General features: G+C 35.8%; 1 protein-coding gene across 1 annotated transcript in view; it reads left to right on the top strand.

Annotated features, from left to right (window-relative positions):
* Positions 1-24,323, top strand: part of DNAJC13 (DnaJ heat shock protein family (Hsp40) member C13) — a 171,431-nt gene that overhangs the window by 71,175 nt on the left and 75,933 nt on the right. The window contains exons 16-25 of the mRNA XM_055413675.2: positions 745-801; positions 3,167-3,288; positions 5,497-5,572; positions 8,682-8,777; positions 9,524-9,667; positions 13,661-13,743; positions 15,187-15,340; positions 22,552-22,655; positions 22,742-22,901; positions 24,132-24,194. Coding sequence (XP_055269650.2) covers positions 745-801; positions 3,167-3,288; positions 5,497-5,572; positions 8,682-8,777; positions 9,524-9,667; positions 13,661-13,743; positions 15,187-15,340; positions 22,552-22,655; positions 22,742-22,901; positions 24,132-24,194 — 1,059 coding nt within the window. The remainder of the gene's footprint in view (positions 1-744; positions 802-3,166; positions 3,289-5,496; positions 5,573-8,681; positions 8,778-9,523; positions 9,668-13,660; positions 13,744-15,186; positions 15,341-22,551; positions 22,656-22,741; positions 22,902-24,131; positions 24,195-24,323) is intronic.

The following is a 24,323-nucleotide window of genomic DNA, read 5'->3' as shown; positions in this document are numbered from 1 at the left end:
TTTATCTGGTAACAGCTAAGCTGAGAGAACCACTCTTTGGTCAGTTTGTTGTTAAAATAATGTATGTGTGCTTCTGTGGTAATCTAAACAAATACAGCCTGGTATGTTATCGTATTAGAATATTTCACTGATTTCTTGGTGTTTCATGTAGAGCTCTACTGATGGCTTTTGATCAATATTTGACTCTGTTCCCATCTTTGCCATCTTAAAAATAGTGAACAACTGATTTTTACCCTGTGGTCAACTCAAAGTTCTCTTTTCTTTATAAATTTCCAAATATTAAGGTGAGCTTTAGCAGGGCCATTCATGAGCAATTGAAAACATTTATTTCATATAATGCCATCATGTTTATTATGTACATGTGTGTATATGATATTTATATTTATAAATGTCTATTTCTGTTATTTTAATATCATAATTATTTTATATTTATCATTCCAATAAGTAGAATATATATAATTGTTCATATTAGTGCTAGCTGTTTCTACTTCTGTAAACTCTTTATTTTCAGTATCTGTAAAGCTATATTGTAAGAATACCTAAAATTTTTAAACCAGACTGTGAACTGACTTTGAGATGTAGCTTTTTACTAATTTTATGGCTTGAAAGCGTGAAAGGGTTTCACTTTCAATTTTATGGCTTAATACCTTGCATTAAACTGTGTATCCCTCTTAAGAGCAACCCCTAAATATGTTGGAATAAAACTCTTTTATTCTGTGATACTTTTTTCTTCCTATTTTAAAGCATCCTTCCATGGCAATTATAAAGGGAGCTGGATTGGTTATGAAGGCAATAATAGAGGTGAGAAAACAATTTTGAAAATTTAACTTATTTGAATGTTGATTGGCTATTTTAACTTGGGCTGACAAAGTTACTTTCAGTCTTTTATGGGAAATACGCAGTATTTCTGGGCAAGAAAAGTAATTTTCAATCTTTATATTACTTTTAAACTAGTTGCAACAACAATCCTTCAATAATAAACTAAGAATTTAAAGTTCTTAAGTAAGTAGATTTAGAGCAAATGAATTTTTCTGGTCATCCATTATTTGTTTTATTCTAAAAGAAAAGTTAGCATTCTTTTTCTCTTCCTTTCTTTTGGGGATGGTAGTGGTGATGGTATTGAAACTTCATTCAGGTACTAAGTCTATATGGAAATCTATTAATGGAGCTAGTTTATAGCCAAGTAGTATTAAATAAATATTGTAACAAAAAGTTCCTCATGCTTACCTGTATATGTATTTAAACCCCAGAGATCAGGACATGGTATTGTTGGACATGAACTCTTGCTTCTCCAGAATAGTTGCTTTATTTAGCCTTATGTGTTTTTTCTGGGGCTCACCTGGTAGCTCAGGTGGTAAAGAATCTGCTTGCAATATAGGAGACCCCAGTTCAATTTCTGGGTTGGGAAGATCTCCTGGAGAAGGGATAGGCTAACTCCTCCAGTTTACTTGGGCTTCCCTGGTGGCTCAGCTGGTGAAGAAGCCGCCTGCCCTGTGCGTGATCTGGGTTCGACCCCTCAATTGGGAAGATCCCCTGGAGAAGGGAACGGCTACCCACTCCAGTATTCTTACCTAGAGAATTCCATGGACAGAGGAGCCTGGCAGGCTACAGTCCTTGGGGTCACATAGAGTAAGATACAACTTTGTATAGATAGATAGATATTTTTTAGAAGATGAGTTCATGGCTATGAATATGAACTTACATCCTGGATATTTACAATATCAATCTAATGGCTTTTGAATTTTTATATACTTTTATTGTCATAATTAGATAAAATGTAAGAGTGCTCCTTTTGTCAAAAAACTCTGCCATTATAGTTCATAAATATAACAAGTAGCTAAATAATAAGCACCGTATTAGTATACTGTTAAACAGCTATTGAAAATTATATATAGACTTAGATTGGTTGGAACATCAAAGTTTATTTGCATTTTAAGTGTATACATGACATAAAAGTGAATTGTCCCCCTTCAGCTAATGGGTTCTATGCTTAATATTAGCTTCCAAAGTAAATGCCACATCTCTCACTTACAGAGCTTGAAGTCACCAAGGACAGTTAGGATCATGAGACCATTCCATAGAGTCTTCCTGGATTTGATCCATTAATATATTGCCATTCATTCAGAAATATTTCATAAGTGCCAGATATAACCAAAAGGCCATTTTGACTTCAGTACAAGCCACATGTGGCTAGCCAGATTCCTTGCCAGTTACTAGAGCAGTGTCTGTGTAAGGAAGGCTTGTTTAATTTACACCGAAATCCTGGCAAGTATCTTAGGTTGCTATTTTCTGATTGTGAGAGCAGTGTATGACCTTTTTAAGAAGTATTGGGTTTTTCAGAAAAAACACAAGGAACAAATAAATCACCTGTATTTTTACCATCAAGAGACAACAGTTGTTAGTTTTCTGGTGAATTTCCTCTCAGACCATGTTCAAAATTATATATGTACATATACACGCTATGTATATTTATATACATGCTACATTCATTTGTATCAAATGATATATGTACATATTCATACTGCATGTACATTTGTATATTTGTGAATCTTCAATTATACTATATACTTGTACTTTTTTTCAGTAACATTGTATTTTTACTTTTTCACACATCTTAAATATCACAGTGCTTGCTTAATTCATAGCTCTGTTTATCTTTGATTAGTAGTCCTATCTATCCTACCCTTTTGTGAAAGCAAGTCATTAGTGAAATAAGAATAGAAAGAACTACCTCAACATCACATCATTCTTTTTTAAAAAAATTAAGAATTGTATTCATCATAAAAGTGAATATATCTTTACCAATAAGAGCAAGCAGGTTTGCAGATGCCTTTGGTGGGAATTACCGATTTCTGTAAGTCACCTCTCCCCTTCATTGGCTCATATATACTCAAGAAATGAACCTAATTTTAAAGTTAAGCAATGTATAATTCATGAGATAACTATATCTTGGAACATTAAAACCTTATTCCAAAGGCAAATAATATTTTTAAATGACTTATAATATTATTCACCTATGTTATTTTCAGATACTTGGAGTTGCATATTTAATTTTTATTACATTGTATACTGAATAATTATTTTATCTAGAGATGTAAAATTAACAAAATTAAAATAGCTTGCTTTAGATTGTTGCTTTAGGGATCATCTTACCCTTTTTCCAAAGGAAGGTGACAAAGAAATTGCTACAAAAATGCAGGAGCTTGCCCTAAGTGAAGGTGCCTTACCTCGACACTTGCATACTGCGATGTTTACAATAAGCTCAGATCAAAGGATGCTTACAAATAGGTAGGTTAAATTTAATTTGCTATCAGTTAACTTGTTTAGAGAAGGGGTTCAGATATTACATAAAACAGAGTGTTTGGATTTCACAGATGTTTCATTTTCTTTTGATTCACCTAGTTCTTGTCCTTTCATTCTGGAAAGATTGTACCCAAGAGATCATTGTCCCTGTCCCTGCATAACTGGGGAGGAAAAAAATAAAACTGCTTTTTTCCCCCTACTCTCTGCTCATCAAGCTCTACACCGCATAGTCATGGGACTGGAACATGGAAAAGAGTGCTTTGTAGCTTACGGAACTAGAACCACATGTCCCCAAGGCTTTTCTCCTCATATTTCCTCCAGGCTATCTTGTGTGTAGATGACCCACCTAGTGATTTTTAAATAACTTTGGTCTGTCAGGTACTCTGAGAATAAAGAAAACTTCAGTATCTAGCCAGCCTTACCTAATCAAGCCTATCCTAAATCTCTTGCAGTTAAATGATTTTCCCTTAGGCAAATCATCTTTTTTATAAAAATCCTTCAAATATGAGGAAACACACAAATCTATTTACTCACTGCTGTATGAATTTGAGCTCTTTTAATTTTTCTTTATAATTCCTGACATAATATTTTAATCATGTTCTTTTTGGCTTTTTAAAATGATAGCGTAAATCGCTGACTTATGCTTGCTTTATTATAGAAATATAAATTTCATTTATTTATCACCTATGTTTGGTTATTGGCTACTGTAGTATGCTTCTCTGCCAGTAGTTTTCTGTTTTTACTATGATGAGAAGCTATCTGCATCCCTTACTTGAAAATACTAGCCATAAAAGTCGTCTTCAGTGTTGCCTGTGAAAACAAAAAGATATAAAAAGGTTATTTCCTTGATGTACTGCCTTTTATATTTGCTAAGATATTACATAGTAGAGACTATTTAATATCTTATTCCATGAAACCCCCATGTTAGCCCTTTCCTGTTTGTTTTCCGTTTTATTAATCAGTTTAATCAATTAGTTGCATCCCCTACTGTGATCAGTAACAATATTGAAAAACTGTCAAATTATAACGGAAATACTATTTATCATTTGCGTTGCTTTATCTTTTATAAATTGCTGCTATAAAATGTTATCTCTTATCTCTAATTGAAATCTTTTTAGGAATCATTGATATGATACTTAGCAAATGCCAGTGTAGGAAATTATGTGTTATTACTTCAGTATGTTAATAGGCTTCCAGAGAGACATAGAGTGAATAGTTTTAGTAGTGATTTTTGTTTTTTTGTTGTCAGAACAAAGCACAGTTTGGGTTTTCTTATTAAACTGCTTTCTCTGGCAGTGTAGCATATATGCCCCTAAATGGTTATTTGGTCATTCCCCTCACAGGATTCATCTTCATTCTTATTGCAAATGGCAGTTGAATCCCTGCCAGAGCATAGAAGGGTCCGTGGTGAATAAAATGTATTCACTGTTTATGAGAAGCTTCCAGTCTGGGTAACAGATATCATCATGGGGATTAAGATGAATAAATGACTAAGTCCTAGATTCAACGTGAATCTTAGATTTTCACTTTGAATCAAAATATTCTTTTAGCTTAAAAGTGCTTTTTAAGTCTTTGTTCAGACTTCAAAACTGAAAATATTTTCTATCTCTGACCTTGCCAAGAAGTATATATTAGAACATAGTTGACTTTTGCTTATGTTCAGAATTCCAAAGAATTCCAGAATGATGTGATCAGTATAACAGGACTTGTAATACAAACTAATTATATTATCAAGTCTAATTGTTTCCCTGTCATTAAAAATATGTGGTAAGAACCTACCTCTTCATGTTTAAGTCTATTGAAAATTGATGAGTTCATCAAAGAAGCATTTTAATTTGAAGAAAATATTAAAATGGTAGCAGTATTTGAATTACTAACTCATATATCTCAAATTAAAATATTAACTTTTATTATTTAACATCAGAATGATTTTTCCCTTAATTTTTATTGGAGTATAGTTGATTTAGGGTGTTGTCTTAGATCCACATGTACAGCAGAATGACTCAGTTATATATATATCCCCTCTTTTTTAGATTATTTTCCCATATAGATTATTACAGAGTATTGAGTAGGTAGAATATATATTTTTTAAACTGTAGTCTTATTTCTTACATGATATGTTGTTCTTAAAAATTCCTTTTTGTTCTAGCTGAGATAAAGCAGCAAACCTTTCTCAACGTCTGCTTTTTTCAGACAGCTAAGTAGACATTTAGTCGGACTCTGGACAGCTGATAATGCAACTGCAACAAACTTGTTGAAACGCATTTTGGTAAGTCAGTTGAATATATATTCTTACCCAATAAAATTTCATTGATAAGTTATTTATACGGTTAAGGATTGGGTTTTTTTGTTTTTAGTTTATCTGTTTGTTTTTAATATAAAAGATACTAATCAAAGGGGTTATCCTATAATAAATGTTATCCTCAGTAGCTAAATCATCAGTTCAGTTCAGTTGATCAGTTGTGTCCAACTCCTTGCGACCCCATGAACTGAGACACGCCAGGCTTCCCTCTCCATTACCAACTCCCAAAGCTTGCTTAAACTTATGTCCATGCAGAAGGTGATGCCTTCCAACCATCTCATCCTCTGTTGTCCCCTTCTCCTGCCCTCAATCTTTCCCAGCTTCAGGGTCTTTTCCAATGAATCAGCTCTTTGCATCAGGTGGCCAAAGTATTGGAGTTTCAGCTTCAGCATCAGTCCTTCCAATGAATATTCAGGACTGATTTCCTTTAGGATTCACTGGTTGGATCTCCTTGCAGTCCATAGGACTCTGAAGAGTCTTCTCCAACACCACAGTTCCAAAGCATCAATTCTTTGCTACTCAGCCTTCTTTATAGTCCAGCTCTCACATCCATACATGACTACTGGAAAAACCATAGCTTTGACTAGATGGACCTTTGTTGGCAAAGTAATATCTCTGCTTTATTAATATGCTGTCTAGGTTGGTCATAACTTTTCTTCCAAGGAGCAAGCGTCTTTTAATTTCATGACTGCAGTCATCATCTGCAGTAATTTTGAAGCCCAAGAAAATAGTGTCTCACTGTTTCCATTGTTTCCCCATCTATTTGCCATGAATTGATGGGACTGATGCCATGGTCTTAGGTTCTGAATGTTGAGTTTTAAGCCAACTTTTTCAGTTTCCTTTTTCTCTTTCATCGAGGGACTCTTTAGTTCTTCTTCCCTTTCTGCTGTAAGGGTGGTGTCATCTGCATATCTGAGGTTATTGATATTTCTCCTGGCAATCTTGATTCCAGCTTGTGCTTCATCCAGCCTGACATATTTTGCATGATTTGCTCTGCATATAAGTTTAATAAGCGGGATGACAATATATAGCCTTGACAAGGTCCTTTCCCAATTTGGAAGCAGTCTGTTGTTCCATGTCCGGTTCTAGCTATTGCTTCTTGACCTGCATACAGATTTCTCAGAAGGCAGATGAGGTGCTCTGGTATTCCCATCTCTTGAAGAATTTTCCAGTTTGCTGTGATCCACACAGTCAAAGACTTTGGCATAGTCGATAAAGCAGAGTAGATGTTTTTCTGGAACTCCCTTACTTTTCTGATGATCCAGCGGATGTTACCAATTTGTTCTCTGGTTCCTCTGCCTTTTCTAAATCAAGCTTGAACATCTGGAAGTTCACACTTTATATACTGTTGAAGCCTGACTTGGAGAATTTTGAGCATTACATTGCTAGCGTGTGAGATGAATGCAATTGTGTGGTAGTTTGAACTGTCTTTAGCATTGCCTTTGTTTGGGATTGGAATGAAAACTGACGTTTTCCAGTCCTGTGGCCACTGCTGAGTTTTCCAAATTTGCTGGCTAAATGAGTGCAGCACTTTCACAGCATCATCCTTCAGGATTTGAAATAGCTCAACTGGAATTCCATCACCTCCACTAGCTTTGTTTGTAGTAATGCTTCCTGAGCCCTACTGGACTTCACACTCCAGGATGTCTGCTTCTAGGTGAGTGTTAGACCATTGTGGTTATCTGGGTCATGAAGACATTTTTTATATAGTTCTTTTGTGTATTCTTGCCACCTCTTTTTAGTATCTTCTTTTTCTATTAGGTCCATACCATTTCTGTCCTTTACTGTGCCTATCTTTGCATGAAATTATCCCTTGATGTCTCTAATTTTCTTGAAGAGATCTCTAGTCCTACCCATTCTGTTGTTTTCCTCTATTTCTTTGCATTGATCACTGAGGAAGGCTTTCTTATCTCTTCTTGATATTCTTTGGAACTCTGCATTCAGACGGGTGTATCTTTCCTTTTCACCTTTGCCTTTACCTTCTCTTCTTTTCTCAGCTATTTGTGAGTTCTCCTCAGACAGCCATTTTGCCTTTTTGCGTTTCTTTTTCTTTGGGATGGTTTTGATCACTGCCTGCTGTACAGTGTCACGAACCTCCATCTATAGTTCTTCAGGCACTCTGTCTGTCACATCTAATCCCTTGAATCTATTTGTCACTTCCACTGTATAATCATAAGAGATTTGATTTAGGTCAAATCTTAGTGGTCTAATAGTTTTCCCTACTTTCTTCAATTTAAGTCTGAATTTTGCAATAGGGAATTCATCTGAGCCACAGTCAGCTCCTGGTCTTGTTTTTACTGACTGTATAGAGCTTCTCCATCTTTGGCTGCAAAGAATATAATCAGTCTGATTTTGGTATTGACCGTCTGGTAATGTCCATGTGTAGAGTCGTCACAGATGTTTGCTGTGACCCATGCATTCTCTTGGCAAAACTCTGTTAGTCTTTGCCCTGCTTCTTTGTGTACTCCAAGGCCAAATTTGCCTGTTACTCCCGGTATCTCTTGAGTTCCTACTTTTGCATGCCAGTCCTCTATGATGAAAAGGACATCTTTTTTTTGGCGTTAAGTCTAGAAGGTCTTGTAGGTCTTCATAGAACCATTTAGCTTTATCAGCATTAGTGTTTTGGCATGTACTTGGATAACTGTGACATTGAATGGTTTGCCTTGGAAACGAACAGAGATCATTCTGTTGTTTTTGAGATTGCACCCAAGTACTGCATTTCGGACTCTCTTGTTGAGTGTTAGGGCTACTCCATTGCTTCTAAGGGATTCTTGCCCACAGTAGTAGATACAGTGATCATCTGAATTAAATTTGCGCATTCCAGTGAGATGGCTGGATGGCATTACCGACTCGATGGACATGAGTTTGAGTGAACTCCGGAAATTGGTGATGGACAGGGAGGCCTGGCGTGCTGTAATTCATGGGGTCGCAAAGAGTCAGACACGACTGAGCGACTGAACTGAACTGAACCAGCTAAATCATCGTATTAATTTATTTGGTGTTTCAAGGCTAGATTTTGTGTGTGCAGTTGTTTTTAAAATGGGTTGTATATCTTGTTTTTTCTTGTTCCTTTTAGCCCCCAGGCTTGTTGGCATACTTAGACAGCTCTGATCCAGTTCCTGAGAAGGATACTGATAGGATGCACGTTAGAGATAATGTGAAAATAGCAATGGTAAATATCCTTGTCCTAAGTGTTTTTTCAGTATGAAAGAGTACTTTTTTGTGAAACACTCTTAATTAGTAGTGTTCCTTTAAGTTTACTACTATTAACAGCTTTACTGAAGTAAAATTTACATCCCCCAAATTTTACCTATTTTAATCTTTAGCATTAAGCAGTTATCACCAGAATCTAATTTTATGAATAGTAATGATCTTATATTTCTTCCTTTAACTCAGCATATAGGCACATTAAATAATGGATTTTTAAAAAATTTATTTCAAATGTATAAAGTGATATTAACACATAATATATAATTGATAAATAGTGAAAGAGGCTAACACTGAAAAAATTGATCTAGGTAGGGCATTTTTCCTTTATAAAGCAGTCTTTATTATTACTGTTGGCTATCGTTGAGAAAATTACTTAATGACTTTCAAGATACGCTGTTGTAATGATGTCATATAATAACAATTAGAATATGTTTGTTTCCTTGCTTCACCTCATTTCTCTGTCTGCACCCATCTCCCACTGAATATCTTGGTATCCCTCTAAAAGTATTCATCTTGAAAAATAGAAAAGTTAAGATTTCTTGGACAAAATATATAATATGTTGTGGAAATGTTCACTTTGTTTTTCCACTGTTTTTTTTTTTCTGAGTATTTGTTTAATCGTGTAAAATAGTATGACTCACTCTAATTATATTTTTAAAATAAATTCACAAATATAGGACTGTAATCGAATTCAACATTATTTAATAGGATCAGTATGGAAAATTTAATAAAGTTCCAGAGTGGCAAAGACTAGCTGGAAAAGCTGCTAAAGAAGTTGAAAAATTTGCCAAAGAAAAAGTGGATCTTGTCTTAATGCACTGGAGGGATAGAATGGGCATTGCACAAAAAGAGGTAAAAATAAAGTCTTCTTCTGAACTTCTAAGACTTCTGTGTATCCTAGGTTACTTCACTTGTCACTGTTTATAGCGATGGTAGTCAGATACTTTTGACAGAACACCTGAAGAAATGTCACCTAGTTCTGCTTATATTTTATATAAATTCTTCTTAATTCATACTTTTATGAATCAGTGGTTAGGATTTTAATCATTTAATATAAAATTTTACCCTTGGGCTTCCCTGGTGGCTCAGATGGTAAAGAATCTGCCTGCAATTCTGGAGACCTGGGTTCAATCCTTGGGTTGGAAAGATCCCCTGGAGAAGAGCATGGCAACCCACTTCAGTATTCTTGCTTGAAGAATTCATGGACAGAGGAGTCTGGTGGGCTCCAGTCCATGACAGTGGAGCCTGGTAGGCTCTATTCCATGGGGTCACAAAGAGTTGAACATGACTGAGCAACTGCCACTTTGACTTTCACTTTCCACTCTTAATTTTTCTTCCATAAATTAACAGTTTCCATACTTCTAAATTTATATATATCTTTTTCCTTCCTTCTCTGAACTTTGTTTTGTTATCTATTCAAATAAAATTGCCCTTCTTGTTTAGCTTTTTTGAGACAGGTATTTTGAAAATAATATTAACATTGTTAAATTTACTGTATGCACTTAAATTTCGTTATTAGTTGCGCAAATCAAGGTCAGATCTGAAGTAGTTTGTTTCATTCTTCAGCATGTAGTATGTGCTAGAGAACCTCATCCAGTAATGTTCGTCCTTCTGTCTAAGATGGAATGCACAGTGGTTGAAAATGGTTTAAGGTTTCATGTAAAAGTTGACTTGATCTTGGATTTTGTTGACCACGTTTATATTCTCTCCCTTGAACGATCTCTTTATTTATGCTAGCTGTTTTCTTATTCAAGGAAAATAATATGTTTCTAAAAACAAATAGATTTCTTAACGAATTTCCAGAATGTCTAAACATAAGGCATCAGGTGCACCAGAACAGAAATATTATTATCTTATGTGTCTATCTGAAATTGAGACCAAAATTCAGTTCTTTAGAACTTGAGCATAATGAGTTAATGTTAATTTGAATGAGTGACATATCACTATGAAGAATCAGTAGATAGGCTTTCAAATGTCTAGGATAGTAAAAGACTGAACTTTGAATTGGTTCACCTACATCTGAGCCTGGTTCTGTCACTTACTAACCCATATGGTAAGTTAAAGGTTTTCAGAATTTTATTTTCCTCTTTCATAAAATCAGAATAGCAGTACCTCTTATCTCTGTCCTTTGAGGTTGCTTTGATGTACAAGGAAGTTAATATTAAAAGTACGTATAATAAAAGGCAATACATGTCATGATAATATTGCTATAGCATTTGAAAATTGAAAGACTTTAGATATGAACGATTTTCACAGTTATTAAAAACAGCAAGCTTCTGGGTTCAGGTAGTTAAACCCATTGCTGAAGTAATAGTTTTTTCAAGCTGTTGGGTGTAATTATACAGAAAATAAGTTTTTGTATCAGATTTCACACATAACATTTATCCAGTATAAAATTGAACACAAAGCTATTTTAGCTAGAAATATGAATGGCATCTATTATTTAAAGATAAGAATTCAGATGGAAAAGAAATATTCTTATTTTCAATAATATTTTATCAGTCAGTTGGTTTCATTTACATGAGGTATTATCTAAAGTGCTAAGCAAATAATGACACCAAATATTAATATGCTAATCAGTAAATTATTGTGTTAGTAAACTAATTATTTCTGCCAGAGTATTGTTTTCAACATTAATTTCTTTATGAAACAGTGAATAATCTTTGTGACTACTTTATTCATGGAAATATTAATATCAAAATATCTAATTAATGAGCTTCAACTGAAGTCTGAAAATTAATCATTGTCCAGATTAACTAAAATGACCTGCATTTCTTATGTAATAGAATGTTTAGGTAGTCAGTTCCATTTGTAGCTGATGTTCTGTGTTGGGTTAATAATAACCTCTTGGAAGGAAAGTTAGGACCAACCTTGATAGTATATTAAAAAGCAGAGACATTACTTTGCCAACCAAGGTCCGTCTAGTCAAGGCAATGGTTTTTCCCGTGGTCATGTATGGATGTGAGAGTTGGACTGTGAAGAAGGCTGATCGCCGAAGAATCGATGCTTTTGAATTGTGGTGTTGGAGAAGACTCTTGAGAGTCCCTTATACTGCAAGGAGATCCAACCAGTCCATTCTAGAGGAGATCAATCCTGGATGTTCATTGGAGGGACTGATGCTAAAGCTGAAACTGCAACACTTTGGCCACCTCATGGGACGAGTTGACTCATTGGAAAAGACTCTGATGCTGGGAAAGGTTGGGGGCGGGAGGAGAAGGGGACGACCGAGAATGAGATGGCTGGATGGCATCACCGACTCTGTGGACATGAGTTTGAGTGTATTCCGGGAGTTGGTGATGGACAGGGAGGCCTGGCGTGCTGTGATTCATGGGGTCGCGGAGAGTCGGACACAACTGAGCAACTGAACTGAACTGAACTGAACTGAATGTATAGAATTGTTTTTTTCTTATTTATGTTATGTAAATTTGTTTACAGTTTAGGGGTTTGTTTATCCAGTTAGAGCTCTTAACCTAAGTCTCTTAAATCAGTCAGCTTAGTTTATAACGAGCTGGTTGTCCTTTTTCTGCATAGTGTTTACATTTTTATAACTCTAGACTCCCAGCTTTTTGTCCTGAGGGCAGGAGAAATTGAAGATAGTATTACTTAATTAGAGGTTTTAAGGAAAGGTTTGTCATTAAAACTAAAATTTTGAGCTATTTATATTCTTTATTCAAGTCATCTAGCATTAGTTTTCATGATAATGCATAGAATTAAAATTTGTAGGGACTGTTTCTTTAGTCAGTATGTTTTATATTTAAAACAGCATTTACTTTTTAAAAATTTGCTACTTTGCCTTTATTCTTTCTGTGATATCTACTCTGTTTTGTTGGTTTATTTTTTATGGTTTGCCACTTCCTTAATGAAGTTACTGACTTTCGTGTTTTAATCTATGCTGCTTTCTAATTTTAGCTTCTGTCACATTGACGATCAGTATTTCATGATTGAAATATCTACATATTTTACTTGGAACAAAGATTCTTAATCTTCAGACTTCCAAGAAATCTTTGAAATCTTCCCCTCCAGTTATAAACGTTATGTGTGTGCCTTTCTGTGAAATAGGACCATAACTTTCTTTGAATTCTCAGATACGTTTATGACTGCCTAAAATTTGGTTCATAGACTTTAGAGAAGTAGGTGGGCGTTTAGTCTTAAAGATAATTTATATTGATGTCATCCTTGCGGAATTTGTGTAATAGAGAGAGTGGAGAGATATAGGCTCACTCATTTTTATTTAAAAAAAAAATTTCCCCCCTTTTAACAATTAAATTCAGGACAGAAACAATATGGTGAGTTTAAGTCCCTGCTAGATGTGTGATATGCACTGAAGTGCCTCGTATGTGAAGTTGTCTTTGATATTCTTTGTTTAGTAAATTAAATTCAAGTTGTACTTCACATGTGTATGAATATAGCTACTTAGTTTTTGTCCATCAGCTATTTCAATTTGTACTTGTTCCTCTTGGCTTTGGTAGCAATTTAGTAACCTCTAATCTTTTGTGTTTATTGTTATGCTGTGATATGATTTTTATATTAACTGCATGTAAATGTTTAAAATAATTCATCTGTTTTTGACGGTTATTAACAAAATTTGGATTTGAAAACATAACTTCAGGCGAGTGGAAACTATTTCAGCAGCACTATAGTAATATATGCTGACAAAGTATTACAAATACATTGTGATATAATCTCATATTCTGTATTATATTTTATAGATTCTGTCTCGTTAATTTTGTCTCTGCCAAAAATTGATAACGGAAATGTTTCTCATCACTTACAAAATAATGATATTCTCACTGAGCTTATTTAATAGTTCCTGGTTGAGCACTATGACATTTTTTTCTTTTCCAGAATATAAATCAAAAGCCAGTAGTTCTTCGAAAGAGAAGACAAAGAATAAAAATAGAAGCAAACTGGGATCTCTTCTATTATAGGTAAACTTTAGGCCTCTTTTCCGGTTAGTTAAATTTAGCATTGATCTTAGAAAAATCATGATTTTTTTTGTTTGTTTGTTTTTGCCTGAATGCAGTGCTTTATGCTATAGGTATTTTTTATGCTATTGGGGTCAAGAATTATAGCTGTTAAGATTGGTATGATTAAAAAAGAAAGATTGGTATGATTAGTGATGCGTTCATAAAATTAATACTTTTTATAGAGTGTTGGTAGTCTGACGACCCAAAAGAACTTTTAGCATTATTAAGGCTTAGAGACACGACTGACGCGACTTAGTGGCAGCAGCAGTGGAGATGGTTATTTTAAAACACTTTATTATGGCTTAGATATAACTGTAACTTCTTTAAGCCTTGTTGGAAATACAGTGTTAAAAGAACTGGATGATGAAAACATAAGGAGACTTGTGGGAAATGGACATTCAGTGAGCTGAGCTGATATACTTTTCCATCCTTTCTAATATGGTAGCCTCTCCTCCCCATCTACTGTTTCATCCCACCACCTCCTAGGACCCTCCATCTTAACACCCTCCCCACACACTCACAGTTACACACACATTGAAGGAATTTGAAACATTTGGTGGAGTTTGCAAAAACCTTTTTGAGATAATTCACAGTACTCAGTCTGGAAGCTGCTTTTGATTATATAGGGGAAAATAAGTGCTTTAGAACCTTCCCACAGTACTTTATGAGTGTAGTATGTTTATAATATGACCTTAAAAATATTCCTTGGTTTTCTTCTTCTGGAATTTCTCAGTTGTGTTGTCCTCCCTAAAAGTCCCTTGAAATTCTGGTATCAGACTTTTTAGGAGGATTGCAGGTTAAAAGTGAATGGTAGGAAGCCCACCCACCCTTAGTTCAGACTTGAATTCAAATTTATTATGATAGGCAAATAATTCCAGGAATAAAAGAAAGGTATTTTGAAAATATCCATCAGAGGTTGGCAGTTTAGTAGTATTTTTTCTTGGATAGATTCTAATCTGGAATGTTGCTCATTCCACACACTTCCATACTCAATTATCCAGAAATTCTTATCCCCAACCTGTAATGTCATATCTATTTATAATTACTTTCTTAATTTATATTAGCAATAAATATTAAAATTAAAGTATCAGTTCCTTGTTTTGAAATCCATACGGATTTGTTCTGTTTGGCTTCATTTTTCCCCCTCATCATTTTACAATGAAAGCTTTCAAATGTACACAAAAGGTAAAAGAATTTTACAGTGAGCACTTGTATACCTGTAACTGAAATTTTGCTATTAATATTTTACTATACTAACTTTACAGAGATTTTATTTTCTTTATTTATGTTTGCTAAAGTTTATTAATTCTCCTGTTGCTGATTGTAAGTTATTGTTAGGGATATTTGTAGATTTTTAAAATTATTTATTGCTTCCCACTATTTTCTGATTACATGTATATCTAGGTTTGGTCAGGACCATGCCAGGTCAAACTTAATTTGGAATTTCAAAACACGAGAAGAATTGAGAGATAGTCTTGAATCTGAAATGAGAGCATTTAATATTGATAGAGAGCTTGGTAGTGCTAATGTTATCTCCTGGAACCACCATGAATTTGAGGTAAATTTTAATTTTTGTAGTGTATTTATTTTTTTTAACTATTAGTTTGGAGTTATGCTTTTTTTAAATTTGTGATTGCTTAATGTATATCTCTCCCTTTCACTTATAATTTTATACAGGAAATATTGGAAATCTTTCATTTTGCCTGAGACAAATGAAAAATTTGTTAAGTACATGAGTTGTGTACCTGAAAATCATGTAGGAGTTTTAATAAATTTGATCCTATGCATTCTAGATCTGTTCTGTGCTTGTTTTTTTCCCTTTAGATTCTTTGTTGAAACATAGCCTGTTCCTCTTATTTCTTGTACCTTGTTCGATAGACTTTTTGTGTTATTTTAATTCTGAATGTGGCCTTTTTTTTGCTGCTGTGTTAAAATAGTGATGTGAATAATGACAAAACAAGAACAAGAAACACGGTGGTGGTATATTGTCTGTTGTGTGTCTAAATTTTTATTTTAGCTGTAAATTTGATCATGTTCATGACTCTGCTGACTTTGCTCTTTAACCCAACTGCGTTTCTTCAGTTCATTTCAGTTCAGTTCAGTCGCTCAGTCCTGTCCGACTCTTTGCAACCCCATGAATCAAAGCATGCCAGGCCTCCCTGTCCATCACCAACTCCTGGAGTTCACTCAGACTCATATCCATCGAGTTGGTGATGCCATCCAGCCATCTCATTCTCTGTCGTCCCCATCTCCTCCCACCCCACTCCCTCCCAGCATCAAAGTCTTTTCCAGTGAGTCACCTCGTCGCATGAGGTGGCCAAAGTATTGCAGTTTCAGCTTTAGGACACTGAGGATTGATCTCCTTTAGAATGGACTGGTTGGATCTCCTCGCAGTCCAAGGGACTCTCAAGAGTCTTCTCCAGCACCACAGTTCAAAAGCATCAATTCTTCGGCGCTCAGCTTTCTTCACAGTCCAACTCTCACATCCATACATGACCACTGGAAAAACCATAGCCTTGACTAGACGGACCTTTGTTGGCAAAGTAATGTCTCTGCTTTTTAATATGCTATCTAGGTTGGTCATAACTTTCCTTCCAAAAGTAAGTGTCTTTTAATTTCCTGGCTGCGGTCAGCATCTGCAGTGATTTTGGAGCCCCCAAAAATAAAGTCTGACACTGTTTCCACTGTTTCCCCATCTATTTCCCATGAAGTGATGGGACCAGATGCCATGATCTTTGTTTTCTGAATGTTGAGCTTCAAGCCAACCTTTTCACTCTCCTCTATCATTTTCATCAAGAGGCTTTTGAGTTCCTCTTCGCTTTCTGCCATAAGAGTGGTGTCATCTGCATATCTGAGGTTATTGATATTTCTCCCGGCAATCTTGATTCCAGCTTGTGCTTCCTCCAGCCCAGTGTTCCTCATGATGTACTCTGCATATAAGTTAAATAAGCAGGGTGACAATATACAGCCTTGACATACTCCTTTTCCTATTTGGAACCAGTCTGTTAACCATGTCCAGTTCTAACTGTTGCTTCCTGACCTGCATACAGGTTTCTCAAGAGGCAAGTCAGCTGGTCTGGTATCCCCATCTCTTTCAGAATTTTCCACAGTTTATTGTGATCCACATAGTCAAAGGCTTTGGCATAGTCAGTGAAGCAGAAATAGATGTTTTTCTGGAACTCTCTTGCTTTCTCCATGATCCAGCAGATGTTGGCAATTTGATCTCTGGTTCCTCTGCCTTTTCTAAAACCTGCATGAACATCTGGAAGTTCACAGTACACATATTGCTGAAGCCTAGCTTGGAGAATTTTGAGCAGTACTTTAGTAGCGTGAGAGATGAGTGCAATTGTGTGGTAGTTTGAGCATTCTTTGGCATTCCCTTTCTTTGGGATTGGAATGAAGACTGACCATTTCCTTTCCTGTGGCCACTGCTGAGTTTTCCAAATTTGCTGGCATATTGAGTGCAGCACTTTCACAGCATCATCTTTCAGGATTTGAAATAGCTCAATTGGGATTCCATCACCTCCACTAGCTTTGTTCGTAGTGATGCTCTCTAAGGCCCACTTGACTTCACATTCCAAGATGTCTGGCTCCAGGTGAGTGATCACACCATCGTGATTATCTTCCTCGTGAATATCTTTTTTGTACAGTTCTTCTGTGAATTTTTGCCACCTCTTCTTAATATCTTCTGCTTCTGTTAGGTCCATACCATTTCTGTCCTTTATCGAGCCCATCTTTGCATGAAATGTTCCCTGATATCTCTAATTTTCTTGAAGAGATCTCTTGTTTTTCCTATTCTGTTGTTTTCCTCTATTTCTTTGCATTGATCGCTGAGGAAGGCTTTTTTATCTCTCCTTGCTATTCTTTGGAACTCTGCATTCAGATGCTTATATCTTTCCTTTTCTCCTTTGCTTTTCGCTTCTCTTCTTTTCACAGCTATTTGTAAGGCCTCCTCAGATAGCAATTTTGCTCTTTTGCATTTCTTTTCCATGGGGATGGTCTTGGTCCCTGTCTCCTGTACAATGTCACGATCCTCCGTCCAGAGTTCATCAGGCACTCTATCTATCAGATCTAGACCCTTAAATCTATTTCTTACTTCCACTGTGTAATCATAATGGATTTGATTTAGGTCATATCTGAATGGTCTAGTGGTTTTCCCTACTTTCTTCAATTTAAGTCTGAATTTGGCAATAAGGAGTTCATGATCTGAGCCACAGTCAGCTCCTGGTCTTGTTTTTGCTGACTGTGTAGAGCTTCTCCATCTTTGGCTGCAAAGAATATAATCAGTCTGATTTCGGTGTTGGACATCTGGTGATTTCCATGTGTAGAGTCTTCTCTTGTGTTGTTGGAAGAGGGTGTTTGCTATGACCAGTGCGTTCTCTTGACAAAACTCTATTAGCCTTTGCCCTGTTTCATTCTGTACTCCAAGGCCAAATTTGCCTGTTACTCCAGGTGTTTCTTGACTTCCTACTTTTGCATTCCAGTCCCCTACAATGAAAAGGACATCTTTTTTGGGTGTTAGTTCTAAAAGGTTTAGTAGGTCTTCATAGAATCATTCAATTTCAGCTTCTTCAGCATTACTGGTTGCAGCATAGGCTTAGATTACTGTAATATTGAATGGTTTGCCTTGGAAATGAAGAGACCATTCTGTCGTTTTTAAGACTGCCTCCAAGTACTGCATTTTGGACTCTTGTTTACCATGATGGCTACTCCATTTCTTCTAAGGGATTCCTGCCCACAGTAGTAGATATAATGGTCATCTGAGTTAAATTCACCCATTCCAGTCCATTTTAGTTCACTGATTCCTAGAATGTCTACGTTCACTCTTATCATCTCCTGTTTGACCACTTCCAATTTGCCTTGATTCATGGACCTAACATTCCAGGTTCCTATGCAATACTGCTCTTTACAGCATCGGACCTTGCTTCTATCACCGGTCACATCCGCAACTGGGTATGTGTTTTGCTTTGGCTCCATCCCTTCATTCTTTCTGGAGTTATTTCTCCACTGATCTCCAGTAGCATACTGGGCACCTACCGACCTGGGGAATTCCTCATTCAGTGTCCTGTCATTTTGCCTTTTGATACTGTTCATGGGGTGCTCAAGGCAAGTATACTGAAGTGGTTTGCCATTCCCTTCTCCAGTGGACCGCATTCTGTCAGTCTCCACCGTGACCCGTCTGTCTTGGGTGGCCCCACACGCATGGCTTAGTTTCATCCCTTACTGATAATTTGTTATTGCTCATCACCTCCCCTTTGAAAAACCTTTCTTTACTTTGGTTTTGGGAATTTGTATTCTCGGGGACTTTCTCCTTCACTGTCCTTTCTGCCTCCTTTGCTCATTTTTCCTTACTGTTCAACTGCTAAATGTTTCTTGGCCCTGAAGGATCAGTTCTTGGTCTTCTTTTTAATTTGATATTTATTGACTCAGTGCTCTCATCCATTCTCATGGGGGTTTTTTTGTTGTTGTTATTTACTGATGGAGAAAGTAATTACTTTAGGAAAATAATGCTCAAAATTCTCCAAGCCAGGCTTCAACAGTATGTGAACCATGAAATTCCAGATGTTCAAGCTGGGCTAAGAAAAGACAGAGGAACCAGAGATCAAATTGCCAACATCTGTTGGGTCATTGAAAAAGCAAGAGAGTACCAGAAAAGCATCTACATTTGCTTTATTGACTACACCAAAGCCTTTGACTCTGTGGATCAATAAAAACTGTGGAAAATTCTTAAGAGAGATGGGAATAGCAGACCAACCTTACCTGCCTGCGGCTTCCTTGGTAGCTGAAATGGTAAAGAGACATCCTGCAATTTGGGAGACTTGGGTTCGACCCCTGGGTCGTGAAGGTTCCCTGGAGAAAGAAATGTCAACCCTCTCCAGTACTGTTGGAGTATGCTTGGAAAATCCCATGGACAGAGGATCCTGGCGGGCTTGGTAGGCTATAGTTCATAGGGCTGCAAAGAGTCAGACACGACTGAGAGACTTAACACATTTTACCTGCCTCCTGAGAAATCTGTATGCAGGTCAAGAAGCAACAGTTAGAACTGGACATGGAACAACAGACTGGTTCTAAATTGGGAAAGGAGTACATCAAGGCTGTATATTGTCGCCCTGCTTATTTAACTTATATGTAGAGTACATTGTATGAAATATGCTGGGCTGGATGAAGCACAAGCTGTAATCAAAATTGCTGGGAGAAATATCAATAACCTCAGATATACAGATGATACCACTCTTAATGGCAGAAAGTGAAGAACTGAAGAGCCTCTTGGTGAAAGTGAAAAAAGAGAATGAAAAAGTTGGCTTAAAACTCAACATTCAGAAATCTAAGATCACGGCATCTTGTCCCATCACTTCATGCCAATAGATTCTGAAACAATGGAAACAGTGAGAGACTTTATTTTCTTGGGCTCCAAAATCACTGCAGATGGTGACAGCAGCCATGAAATTAAAAGATGCTTGCTCCTTGGAAGAAAAGCTATGACAAACCTAGACAGCATATTAAAAAGCAGACTTTGCTGACGAAGATCCATCTAGTCAAAGCTGTGGTTTTTCCCCTAGTCATGTATGGATGTGAGAGTTGGACTATAAAGAAAGCTGAGTGCTGAAGAATTGATGCTTTTGAACTGAGGTATTAGAGAAGACTCTTGAGGGTCACTTGGACTGCAAGGAGATCAAGCCAGTCAGTCCTAAGGGAAATGAATTCTGAGTATTCATTGGAAAGACTGATGCTGAAGCTGAAGCTCCAATACTTTGAGCACCTGATGCGAAGAACTAACTCATTGGAAAAGACCCTGATCCTGGGAAAGATTGAAGGCAGGAGAAGAAGGGGATGACAGAGGATGAGATGGTTGGATGCCATCACCTACTGGATGGACTTGGCAAACTTCTGAATTTGGTGATGGACAGGGGAGCATGGCATGCTGCAGCCCATGGGGTCGCAAAGAGTCAGACACAACTGAGTGACTGAACTGAACTGAACTGATGGAGAATCCCATGGACAGAGGAGCATGGCGGGCTAGAGTCCATAGGGTTGCAAAGAGTCAGACACGACTGAGCAACTAACACATACACACAGTGATGGCTTTAAGACTTTTATCTTCTGCTTAGGCTTTCTTCCCTAGATTTCATACTTTTGCCCTATGAACTGGATATCTGATAAACTTCTAGATCTTAGCTCTAAAACTGTGCTCTGCTTCTTCCCTCAAATCTAGTTCACATACAGTCTTTCTAATCTTAGATAATGACTACTCCTTAATTTCTAGTCAAAACCCTTGAAATCATCTTTTTTCTTATGCCCCAATTCAGTTTGTCAGCAAATTCTATTCAGTGCACCTTCAAAATTTACCCAGAATCCAGCCCTCTTCTCTTTATGGGATTGTAGCAATTTTTGTCCTTCCACCATTGCCTCTCTACAATGTATTATCCACATGGTTAGCAGTATGATCTTGTTACAGTGTAAGTCGATCTTTTCACGTCTCTGCTCAAAACACTCTGGTACTTCTGTAGCTTCCCAACTCACTTAGTAAAAGCCTGGGTCTTTAAAAGAACTTACAAAACAAAATATGTATCCCCTAAATCGAAGCATTGTTTCTTTGATCTCATCTCCTAGTATGCTCTCACTGTTGGCTCTGGCCACTCTGGCTTCCCTGAAAACATGAAATTCATATTCTTGAATCAAGGTCTTTCTACTCTTTCAAGCAGTTCCATTTACTTAAAATCTTATTTTCTGCAGAGAGCTTCATTTCCTTCAAGTCGTTTGCTAGATGTCGTCATCTGAGTGGGCCTTCTCTGGCCACTGTGTTTAAAATTACAGCCTTCTTCATACACACGTGAACACACACACACATATGCACACATATTTTGTCTCCCCACTCCCTCCTTGCTTTATTTTATTCCATAGTACTTACTGCCACTCAACTGTCATATGTATATTTCTTTTTTATCTGCTACTTCTATAAGAACCAAATTGTTTGTTAGTCTAATGCTTCATCCCTGATAACTAGAATAGTGCATAATGCATACCTCATAGTCTTAATAAATGGAGTTGAACAAATTGAAACTCAGAATTTATGGGAAAAATGAAATGGATATACATATATATTTTATATTGTATAGTTTATAATTTTAGAAAACAGTCATCGTAGGCTTTGGTAAAAGAATTTTGATAATCTGGTCAAGAAATTCCTTTTTATAGTTGTTCACAAATCTTCGCTTGAGACAAACCCCAGTTCCAGATCATAGGCTACTCCCTCACATATTAATTCCAATGTGTAACTTGGACATATGGAGAATGAATACTATATAAAAATGAATAATATAAAAAAATGTCATAAAATATAGTTGATGTGTTGGGAGATCAAGGAAGGCCCTAAGTACCATATATGAGTTTGGCAAACTGTGTGTGGTGTGTGATCATTTACTTTTTGCTTAGTTGTAGCCAGATTGTCTCTTTATGGTATTTTGATGTTTTCTTCCTTTAAATCTTCATGGACACTATATAGTTCTCTTGACAGTTTTTATTTGAAAGCCTTACATTCATAAAACTAGTGTGGATTTCTGATTCTCAACATTTAACTGAACTATTAAGTCATATTAATAATAATTAATTACCAGATATTTTAAGAAATTATGATTTTTTTTGCTAAAGACCCTCTCATCAAGAAAAGAAGAAAGCTCTGAACAGGAAGAATTTTAAGAAATGATTGTGTGAAAATTGCCAAAAATGTATTGTAAACTATAATAGTGTAATTTGCTTTTATTAATAAAGGTTAAATATGAGTGCTTGGCAGAGGAGATAAAAATAGGAGATTATTACCTCAGATTACTATTGGAGGAAGATGAGAATGAAGACAGTGGATCAATTAAGCGATCGTAAGCTACTCTTCACATCTTGTTATATTTGTTTTCACTTTTGGTCTCATAGTTAATTCTGTTGTGAATTTTTTTTTTTAATCTAGGTATGAATTTTTCAATGAACTTTATCATCGTTTCCTGCTCACCCCAAAAGTAAACATGAAGTGTTTATGTTTACAAGCCCTTGCTATTGTTTATGGCAGATGTCATGAAGAAATAGGACCTTTTACAGATACAAGATATATCATTGGAATGTTAGAAAGGGTAAGGATGTCATTAAAAGAAACTGCTATTTGATAATGTCATTGGAATATATGTTAAATTTTCAGAACTAAAGTTCTATTTGATCACATTGCTGCCAGAACTTTCTGAGTTTTTCTGTTGTTTATATTATACTTATTTAAATATAAGTTAGGAAAACAGGAAAATAACTAACGGATTAGTGTTTGTCCATGTCAGTTTATTTTTTTTAGTTGCTGCTTGTGAACTTTAGTGACCTATTTGCCAATCTTCAAGTATGGATGAACTGGACAGGTGTATAAAAGAAATAGTGACTTTTAGAGTTGAATATTCTTTTGAAATGGACATTTTGGAAGAATCTTAAATGATGCCAGCATACTAAGATTCAAAGTGTAAAAATAGTAAAACTTGTAGAAAGGGAACCTTGAGTTAGCATAGTTTTGGAGTGTTGTAATTTTTTACTTTAATAAAGTTTAACATTTGAGCAAGGTGAGACAAGAAGAAACTGACCTATTCATCCATTATACAGCTCAAATTTGAGCATTACTTACCTCTTACAGTTTATACATCTTATTCTTTGATTTGTGTTTGTATCCCTTTTAACAATTTAAATTTTAGTGTTTCAGCCTTAAAATCATTTCACCAGTTTTTGAAATGGTCATCAGTGCTTGCTATAATTGCCTTAACACTCAGCCATGCTTTGTGGGATAGAAAACTGGTTCTGAGTAAGTTCAGAGAACAAACCCAGGAAATAACCAGATGAAAATTCTTTATTTTGCTGTTACACCAGATTTCACAATTGAATTCTAATTCAGTCTTATTCCAGTGAACCTGAGTACTTGTGACATAGCATTTGTGTTTTAGGCAGATAAATTTTTCCTTATTGTGTTCATGATTATGTGATTTAAGTGAAATATCACTAATCAGTTCTTTAGAATTTTTACTTGAGAGTATCATTTGGGCCAATTTTTTCATTTACTTCAGTTTTTAATATGCATTCTTAAAGGCTATGTATTAATCTGTTTATGACTTAAAGTATCTGCCTCTCTAGAGAAATTAGATATGTTTTATGAAGTTACAAAAAATGTAAGACATTGAGGAACTGCAATTATTGACAGTCTTCTCTGATATTCTTTGTTTACAAGATGACGTTATTTCTTTTTGGCTATTGGTTGGCTTTGTCCAGTGATGATAATGTCTTAATCTGTGTTTGTATTTATTCACTTCTGACTAAATTCTCATTTATTTCAATAGTGTACAGATAAACTTGAACGGGATAGGTTGATCCTCTTCCTTAACAAATTGATCCTTAATAAGGTACAGTATTTTGCATAAATATGCTGTTGTTTCCAAGTTAAGTCACACATATATAAAGAAATGATTACAGTTTGGATTAATTATCAAGACGTGGTTCTTGTCTCATTTTTTCTTTTTAGATCAGGAAAC

Source organism: Moschus berezovskii, chromosome 1 (assembly GCF_049115385.1).
Source record: "Moschus berezovskii isolate FMDL1 chromosome 1, NW_MosBer_1.0, whole genome shotgun sequence".
NCBI classification, from domain to species: Eukaryota; Metazoa; Chordata; class Mammalia; order Artiodactyla; family Moschidae; genus Moschus; species Moschus berezovskii.
This window is presented reverse-complemented; position numbering and strand designations above follow the sequence as displayed.